A 10,532-nucleotide genomic window follows, 5' to 3' on the forward strand; every position below is an offset into this window, starting at 1 on the left:
AGACTTACAAAGAATGTTGAATAAACTAGATGCAAGCATGAAGAGCATGGGCCTCAAAATTAACGCAAATAAAACAAAAACTATGGTGTTCGAAGGAAAGAGAGTACTATACGGTAGCGAGACATGGACTTATCAAGAAAAAGATAAGAGTAAAATTAACGCAATTGACATGAGATTCATGCGCATAATATGCGGGACAACCCTGATGGACAAAGTAAGTAACGAGATAATTCTAAAAGAATGTGGTGCAGAAGAGACGCTAGTAGACTAATGGGAAAGAAATTGGTTAAGATGGTTCGGACATGTTGAGAGAATGCCAAATGAACGACTAACGAAACAAGTGTATTAAGGAAAAGTAAATGGCAACGTGCCCAGAGGTAGACCGCGGAAAGAATGGTTAGTATGTGTGAATGAGACCCTAGTTAGAAGAGACATAAGAACTCACAGAAACACGAGAGTTTGCATAAAAAAATGCATGGACATAAAAGAAGCTAGAGAAGTATGCTAGGACAGGAAAGTATGCCGGCAAATAGTTAATAAAAAGAGTGTCAGTAGAGTGAATGACGCCTGAAACAAAAGACCTTGGCCACTAATGGACCCAAGTGGGGAACCTTACATAAAGACTTCGTGAGATTCTTCGCTTGGGGTGATTACTAGAGAGATTGATCAGCAACCTGGGTCGGAGCAGTGTTGCGGAACGAACGTGTTACTTACTTGAATAGCACGAGAATTCTGGATCAATATGAAAAATCTCTATCCCTTCCACACACTACTCCTTTCCCCTACCGAGTGAGTCACGCCTACCCCGAAAGGGAAATGGCTTAATGGTGTAATCATAATACAAAACCCGAAAAAAATTAAAATTTTTCTTTCTTTCTAAAACAATCCTTGCTGGAGTTAGATCATTTTAAATCTTCCAAAAGTTGAACGAAGCACCATCTCTAAATTTATCTCGTAGGTTAGCGATTCAACTATTTTACTGAACATTCGTTTTTTGGTTGAAAATTAATTTTGGTCAATTTTGGTGGAACTTTTTTGTTATATTTTTTTAATCAATGATTTATTATATTTTGTTGAAAATGAATTTTTTATTAAGCATTCATTTTTCAACTCGAAAATTTAATTATTCCATTTTTGGGTTGAAAATTAATATTCTTGGCTGCAAAATAAAGTCTTTTTAGTTGAGTATTCATCTCTTTTGATATGCATTTCATCTTGTTGTTGAAAATCGAACTATTTTTTCTTGTAAAGTTAATTTTTTCTGAAAATTCGACTATTAAATTGTTGTATAAGAATGCTTATATTTTCCTATTAAAAATTGTATTAGTTGAAGATCAAATGTTGTTGTTGAAAATTCAATAATAATTATGTTAGAAAGTGATTCTTTTTGGTTGAAAAGTCAACTACTTGGTTCAAAGTTGAATTTTTTTGTTAAAGATAGTGTTTTTTTCGGTTCAACATTCATAATTTTAGTCTGAAAATTAAGTTTTTTAACTGAAAATTAAACTATCCTACTTTTGGTTCATAATTTTTATTTTTTGTTGAAAATTGAACTATTTGGTTGAACAATGCGTAACACGTTTTTCCTTTGTTTAAATAGAAGGATACGATATTAACAACCAAAAATTGTGATGCATTATGTGCACGACACCTTATCATATATTTTTGAAAATTCATTTTGTCATTGAAATTCATCTTTTAAACTGAAAATTACACTATTCCATTTTTTTTTGAAAATCCATTTTTTCAGCTGAAGATTCAGCACATTAGTTCAAAATTGATGTATTTGGTTGAAAATGAAATACTGTGCTAACAATATGCTCTCTTGGTAGAAAATTAATTTTTTAACTGTAAATTTAATATATTTGCAAGATGAACATTCAAATATTTTCTTTGCAATTCGTCATTTTTGGTCGGATTAAGGTGATTTTGGTTTAAAATATATACATTTTTTATAAATGTATACATTTGTCGTAGAGAATTCATCTTTTTGGGTAGAAAATTGATAAATTAAAATTAAAATTATTTCTTGAAAAAAAGATCCTACTCCATCTTCACTCCATTGGGAAACGAATCACAAAACTTCTGATTTCCGGTCAGGTGCTTTTCCAATTAAGCTATTAGAGGAATCAGAATGAGAAAAATTAAAAAATTAAATTAAAGATTAATTTAAGTAAAATTAAAATTAAAATTAAATTAAAACATAATTACTTGTATTATTAACATCTAGCTAAAAATTAGCGTTATTTTCTTGAATTAAGAGTTCTTATTCTGATCCCTCTAATAGCTTAATTGGAAAAGCACCTGTCCGGAAATCAGAAGTTTTGTGGTTCGTTTCCCAATGGATTGAAGATGGAGTAGGATCTTTTTTCAAGAAATAATTTTAATTTTAATTTAGAAATATTATTTTCCATCTAGTCTTATTAAGACGTTAAGCATTTTCTGTTATTGAATATTCTTAACTTGATCGATATTGTGTAGATTTTCTGCCTTCATGGTTTGGAGGGTTGATCTACTGTCGGTAAGATACAATCTCTGATGATATAGCAGATAAATTAGAAAATTTATCACCTTGTTTGAAAATTCATATTTTTTGTTGATAATTCTTCATTTTATTTAAAAATTCATCTCTTTTCTTAAGAATTTGTTATTTTTTATTCTTGGTTGGAAATTAGTCTCCTTTGGCTGAAAATTCAACTAATTGGTTAAATATTGATATTTTTATTTGAAAATTCCACTATTTGTTGAAAATTAGTGGATTTTATTGAAAAATCAATGTTTTCTAAAATATTTTCTGTTAATTCTAAGAAGATGTAAGTCTTCCAGAACTGATATAGGAAAATAGTCATTTTCTCCTACTCTGAAATTCAAAATTTTCTAGAATATTGCTTGGTTTTAAATATTATATCGGTCATGGCTAACCATTCTATGACTTTCAATAAAAAGTATAACAGCTGCCACTCAATAAATATGAATGAATTAGGGCAAAAATTAATTTTGGATCCGTAAAAGTGGATCATTTTGATCTGGTTAATTGATAATCAGAATGATTTGCAACGGTTTCATATCCTGCAATTTACTGTGTATGCTTTCTGAATTGACACTCTGTAGCTGCATTATTTTTCAGTATCTGCATGCCTTCATCAACATGTAATACGTTCATTAACTGCAACGTAACATCCTTCTCAGTTGACATGGAAAGTTATGTTTTCAGATAATATGATTTGATTATAAATTCTCGAAATTGATAGAACATCGCAAAACAAAAACGGACTTTCTAGTTTCATGATTCAGTATTCAGTTTCACTATGACAAGTGTCCGAGATATCTGACCTGTGTCCATCTGAAATTGAATATTGCCCACCATCCAAATTGTGCTTCCTAGTTTCACTAGTCTGTCGTGGAAGGAAGGAAGACACATTCATGCTCTGTTTCAGCGAGTACAAATTCACCGAGTTTCTACAGGATATGCCTGCGGAGATATTTTAATGATGTGGGCACGTCAGGTTCATGGCACGAAAAGATCGCATAGATTGAAAAAAATGTCAACTTTATTATTCCAAAGGGGGATCAACTCTTAAAAATGCGGTCCAGCGCGAAAAAAATTTGTCCGTAAAAAAGTGACGAAGTTGTAGCTAGGTCGCGGATACGAAAATAAAAAATCAATTGAATCTTGTATCAATCAGAAATGCATGGAAAATTTGAGCACTTTTTTACGAAAAGTTCCAATTTTCTACGAACAGTTCCTGTAAACTTTCGACTTCAATATAAAAAGAAAATCTTTATTTGTGCGATTTAATTGATATAATTGATAAATTCATAACTCGGAGGATTCAAAACCTTGAAGACTGCTGGACTCACCAGTTTCTAAACATAAACCGAGAAGGCGTGAAAACGCGCAGTCGTCGAGGTTGTGCACAAACGCATCACGTTTTTGTGCGAACGTGTGACGGGTCAAGTTTGTGCGGGTCACGTGCAGGCGATCCTAGTTCCCAGTTCCTAGATTTATGTCGAACAAGCTCATGAGTTCTCTGCAAATTTTTTCCCAATCATTTGTAATATTTTTGTATTTATTGACGAAAATAGAGCGATGAACAATTTTAGAAAAGAATTTCAACAAAATAGTTAAATTTTCAGTTAAAAAATCAATTTTAATCAAAAACAACAATTTCTTAACAAAATAATTAAAGTTACAACAATTTACAACGCAAGAGATGAATTTTCAATTAAAATGATTAATCTTCAATAAGATTAGTGGCTTTTTCAGTTAGGAAATAAATTTTCAACCATAAAACAACTAATTTCCATCAAAATAGTTCAATTTTCTACCAGAGATTTGAATTTTTAACTGCATGAATCTTTATCCAAGGATAGAAATTAAAAAGAAATACGTTAAACTTTTAACTAAGAAGATTAATTTTCTACCAAAAAAAAAGACTCATTTTTAACAGAATACGTTAATATTCAACCAAATATTCAACTTTTTAACTAATTAAAGACGATTTTTATAATTACAAATGTAATAGTTTCATTTTCAGTTTAAAAAATTAACTTTTAACCAGAGATAATTTTTCACTGTCGTAGATAAATTTTCAGTTAAAAATAAATTTTTAACCATAAAGCATGAAAATAGTTCCACTCAAATAGTTCAATTTTTAACCAAAGAGATGAATTCTCAACTAAAATGATGCATCAACAACAAAAAAGATTTTTTTAAAGTAGTTTAACGTTCAATCAAGGAGATTAATTTTTTACCAAAAAAGTCGAATGTTTAATAAAATACACGAATTTTCAACTCAAAAATATAAATTTATAAACAAAAGTGGAATAGCTTCATTTTCAGTTAAAAGAATTAATTTTAAAGCAAAAAAGAAGGAATTTGCAACCAGCCATTTGAACCAAATAGTTGAATTTTGAAATTAGCCAAATAAATTTACTTTCAAAAATAGAATAGTTAAAATTTCAGTTCAAAAATTAATTTTTAATTTTAAAAATTAATTTTTAATTTTAAAAATTAATTTTTAATTAAAGTCTAGAATCTTCAACTAGCAATATGAATTTTTAACATTGTAGCTCAACTTTTAACCAAGTAAAGTTGAATTTTCAACTAAAAAATATCAATTTTCATCTAGAAATGAAACAAATCAATTTTAAATAAAATAAATTTTAATCTAAAAAGACTCATTTTCAACCAAATAGTTCAACATTTAGCCAAAAAAATTCTTTCTTAACCAAATTGTTAACTTTTTTCCAAAGTAGATTAATTTTTCAACAAATAGTTAAATTTTCAATCAAGAACATAAATTTTCAACCAAGAAGATTAATTTCTCACCGAAAAAGGCTCTGCAATAATAATAATAATAATAAATTGTCAACTAAAAAAGATCAATTTTTAACCAATAACGTAACAGTTAAAGTTTTAGTCAAAACAATTATTTCTCAACAACAAAAAACAAATTATTAACAAAATAGTTGAAAACTTTTTGGACTATCTATATAAATTACTCCAAATTATCTAGATTACGCTGGATATTCAGAATATTCAGATATTCCAAGCAGCCTGGAGTAATTTATGTTGAAAAAACGGGACTCCATTTTTTTACCCCCAAAAACAAACAGGAAAAAATGGTCAACACATGACCATTGTTCTTCTTTTGGAATGATTGCAAATTAAGTTTACTTTCACTCAGCTGTGGAACACTTTTCGAGAAATTTATTAGATCCAAAGGCATAAAGTTTTTTTTTTTTAAGTAGTGATTTTCCGCTGAAAATCCAAAAAAATGGGGATTTTTCAGATTTCCATAACTCAGAACTTACTAACTGCGTATTAAAAAAAAAACAGCCAAAGTAGGCGCCGTAGGCCTACAAAAAATGGTTTTGTAGCCTATTGAAACGTTAATTAAGTCGTTCAAATCTCCCTATCCCATACTTTTCCTCTCTCATTCCTTCTACATTCCCCTCCCCTCACTTCACCTTCCATTTCATCTCCAACTTCTTCCTTTGATACTAATCCTTTTCCTCTCTATCCCAGACTATTACTCCCCTTTCTCTACTTCTCATATCCCCTACATACCTTCACTTACACTTGCTTCTCCTACTTCCTCTTCCTAGTCCCTCTTCTTTCACTTAACCTGTCTTCTTATTTCTTCTACTCTCCCTCACTTCCCCTACTCCCTTCACGCCCCCGCTCTAACTCTCCCCCAACATCCCCTACTCTCATTTCGCCTCACTTTCCCTACTTCTCTTCCTTTAATTTCCCCTTAATTCACGTGCTTCTCCTCCCCTTATTTCCAATCACTTCCTATTCCCTCATTTCGCCTCACAGGACCTTTAAACACCCCTCACTACTGGTTTCCTTCACTTCCCCGCCCCTTTCTTCCTCTATTTACCAATATTTCTTTTCCCTTCACTTCCCCACCTTGGAAAAAGTACGACGGATGGACGGCTCGCCGCAGGCTATTGCTCGACCTTTTTGAAAAATTATGGGCGCCAGTGTAGATTTCCCGAGTCACTCTGAACACACGTTAAATGTGTAACTGAAGTCAAATTATGCAAGATGAAATAATAACTTCCTCTACTCTGTTCATTATTGTCACAGGAAATGCTTCTTCGATTGTCAGTGGTATTGTTCCTGACGATGTCACCGATCAGCGGAAGTTATGACGGATGTGGAGGCAGATTGGAGCGCGCTTTGGATGCTCTTCACAGAGAATCGATTAGAAGAAATAGGCTTGATGATGATGATAATAGCGTCTATCATCAACAACTGCATACAGCACCACTCGAGATGACTGTTTCTCGAGTTGCCGTAAAGGTATAAGGGAAAATACAATTGATTAATTTATAGATATCCAAATTTTAGACTGTACAGTCCATGGCTGTGCTATAACCATACGCAAGCAGGTGTCTTCAGCGAGGGGAAATTTGGTTGCAGTTTTGCTTAGCCAGATGTCTCATTTCCACCAACACGCCTCCTTACTTAGCAAGGAAGAGTTCCGCCTCACTCTTACAGCTGAGGAAGGAGGCGTAGTTGTGGAAACGAAACATGTGGATCGGAAGTAAATACGACCAAATTTTCCCTCGCTGAATATGCCTGTGCTATAGCATTTTGTACGAGGGGAAATAAGGTATCACCGATTTTTCACGAAAATTGGAGAATACATTTCTTTTAAATAAAATTATACTAGGCACCATATTTAATTCAATATGAAACGCTTTTTCAACAAGATATTTAATTTTTTAATAAAAAGAAATGAATTTTGAACTTGAATTGATATCAGGGGTCACAGTGCAAAAGGAACACAAAAAAGGGGAAATAAAATAATATTTCCACGAAAAAAGGGGAAAGTAGGAGAAGATTAAAAATTACTAATGACTTCTGACATCAAAGAATTTTTTTTACAAATTGGATATAGTTACAAGGAGATGTTCAGAGTTAGGATTTTTTTAAATCCTATAAATTCCCTTCTGAGAGTCCCTCTGATGACTATTGATTAAAACTCAATGTTAAATTTTTTTTTCATTTTTAATTTAACATCAATGTTCGACAGTTGACTATTTAATTTTGAATTTTCTTCTATTTTCTGAAATTAAACTCTCATCTGATAAAAAATTAATAATCGATTTTGTTTAATTTTCAGCTGCTGCAAATTCAATTTTCAATTTCTTCAATTTTAAACAATTTAATTTTGAACTGTTGAAATGTAAATGTTTGTTTTTAAATTAATCTGCTTTGGTTGGCTTTAACAATTAGGTAGAAAATGTAAATATTTGTTTAAAAATTTATATTAATTTGTTAACAATTCAACTGCTTGGTTGAAAGTTGAGCTAGATTGTTAAAAATTCATATTTTTTAAGATTCACCTCTTCAGTTTAAAATTATATTTTTTGTTGACAATTTTTTGGGTAAAAATTAATTTTTTTATCTCTAAATTACACTATCCCATTTTTTGTTAGAAACTTATTACTTATAAGATGAAAATCCAAGTATTTAGTCGAAAATTGATGTATTTTGTTGAAAATTCATCTTTTTGGTTAGAAAATTAATCTTGTTTGTTGAAAATTCAATACATATTTCGACCTGAAACCTCATGAATTTAAAGTGTTTCATATTGCATTCAATATACTATTTACATTAATTTTATTTGAAAGAATTTATTTCCCCGTTATTACCCATTTTTCGTTTACAAAATCCTCTTTCCAATGTTTTGATAGAATTTGGACTACATTACTTTTCGGGGGGGGGGGGGGGGGGGGGGGGAGCCTAAAATTAGTAACGTGGTACGTATATGACCCCTTACTTCTAGAGAATTTTCAGATTGATCCAGAATTCTCGTATTATTTATGTAAATAACACGTTCCTTCAGCAACACTGCTCCGACCCAGGTTGCTGATAAATATCTCTAGCAATCACCTCAAGTGAAGATCCTCACAAAGTCGTTATGTAAGGTTCCCCACTTGGGTCCATTAGTGGCCAAGGTCTTTTGTTTCAGGCGTCATTCACTCGACTGACACTCTTTTTATTAACTATTTTCCACCATACTTTCCTGTCCTGGCATACTTCTCTAGCTTCTTTTATGTCCATGTATTTTTTCATGCAGGCTCTCATGGTTTTGTGACTTCTTATATCTCTTCTAACTAGGATCTCATTCACACATTCTAACCATTCTTTCCGCGGTCTACCTCTGGGCACGCTGCCATTTACTTTATCTTGATACACTTGTTTCGTTAGGCGTTCATTTGGCATTCTCTCAACATGCCCGAACCATCTTAACCGATTTCTTTCCCATGTGTCTACTAGCGTCTCTTCTGCACCACATTCTTTTACAATTATCTCGTTACTTACTTTGTGCATCAGAGTTTTCCCGCATATTATGCGCATGAATCTCATGTCAATTGCGTTAATTTTACTCATATCTTCTTTTTGATAAGTCCATGTCTCGCCACCGTATAGTACAGTCGGTACAAATATAGAATTCTGTATTGCCATTTTAGCTTTATTTGATATATTTTTACTTCTGATAAGGGGACCTGTTCTACCAATAACCTTCTTACCTTCGTTTATGTGTCTATCTAATTCCTCATCTATCTTCCCGTCCCTAGTAAATAAGCTACCAAGGTATACGAACTTATCAACTTGTTCAATTCTCTCATCATTTAATACAATATTTCATAGTATTTTCTCACTCTTTCCTTCGAACACCATAATTTTTGTTTTATTTGCGTTAATTTTTAAGCCCATGCTCTTCATGTTTGCATTTAGTTTATTCCACATTCTTTGTGCGTCTTCGATTGACTCTGCCTTAACCCCTTGAATAATATCGAAATAGTCCCTCAATTTCCCATTCAACCTTATACTCGCTTTGCTATAGCCATATATATTGTTTTTATAGCTTGTAGGAGCCATCCGTTGACTCCATACTCTTTCAGGACTTCCCAAATTTTACTTCTATCTACCTTGTCAAAAGGTTTTTCTAGGTTAACAAATGCACAGAAAACTTTTTTTCCTACTCTCACAACTTGTTTCTGTTATTTGTCTTAAGCTAAATATTTGATCCGTACATGACCTTCCTGGCATAAACCCACTTTGGACTTCCCAAATCTTTGCTTCTGTTATTTTCATTACCCTACGAATAAGAATTTTTGAACATATTTTACTTACGGTGCTTAATAAGCTAATCCCTCTGTAATTATTGCACTTGCATTTATCTCCCTTTCTTTTGTATATTGGTAAGATAATCGCTTTTTTCCAATCGTCTGCGACGTCCCCCATCTCGAAACATAAATTTATCAATTCGCACAGTTTATGTGGTATGCACGCGCCACCGTGTTTAAGCATTTCAGCGTTAATACAGTCTAACCCGGCAGCCTTACCGTTTTTCAAGTTCTTAATTATATCCCTCACCTCAGTAACACAGATTTTCTCAATTGAGTTTTCTATCGCATCGTGTTCAATATCGCAGTTTTGGTGTCCTATAGCTTCATCTCCGAATTGTCTCCTAAAATAGTCTCTGAAAGCCTCTAATATTCCGCCTGCATCATATACCATTTCCCCCCTACTATTTCTCATGTTGACGAATTCTGTACTTTTGTTTCCTTTCATGTTTTTATAAAGCAGTTTCTTGCTTCCTTCAAAGTCGTTTTGTATTTTCATCTATTCTTCTGCTCTAATTGTATCTTTACGTTCCTTATCTAATCGTTTGAGTATCCTGTCTTTGTGTCTATAATCATTTCTACGTCTATTTCTTTCCTCATTGCTAAGACCTGATGTTCAAAGTTCTCATGTACGCTTCTCTCTTTGCTTTTTGGACAGCCTGAATTTCATCATTTCACCACGCATTACCAGACATTCTTCCTACAACTGCGGTACCACACAGTTCGATCGTACATCTAACAAGGATATCCCGTAACTTTGTCCAGGCGCCCTCTATATCTTTATTTTTTATACGGTCCTCCCATGTTGCCCTATCTATGCTTTCGATTATCTTATTTTGGAAATCTATTCGCACATCCGGTTTCTGTAGGTTCTCAAT

At 32.4% G+C, this 10,532-nt stretch overlaps 1 protein-coding gene across 1 annotated transcript in view; it reads left to right on the plus strand.

Moving 5' to 3' along the window:
• The window catches only part of LOC117171482, a 30,770-nt gene that overhangs the window by 10,574 nt on the left and 9,664 nt on the right, over positions 1–10,532 (plus strand). Inside the window, exon 2 of the mRNA XM_033358838.1 lies at positions 6,599–6,814. Coding sequence (XP_033214729.1) covers positions 6,602–6,814 — 213 coding nt within the window. The 5' untranslated portion in view covers positions 6,599–6,601. The remainder of the gene's footprint in view (positions 1–6,598; positions 6,815–10,532) is intronic.

The sequence above is a fragment of the Belonocnema kinseyi genome, chromosome 4 (assembly GCF_010883055.1).
Source record: "Belonocnema kinseyi isolate 2016_QV_RU_SX_M_011 chromosome 4, B_treatae_v1, whole genome shotgun sequence".
NCBI lineage: Eukaryota > Metazoa > Arthropoda > Insecta > Hymenoptera > Cynipidae > Belonocnema > Belonocnema kinseyi.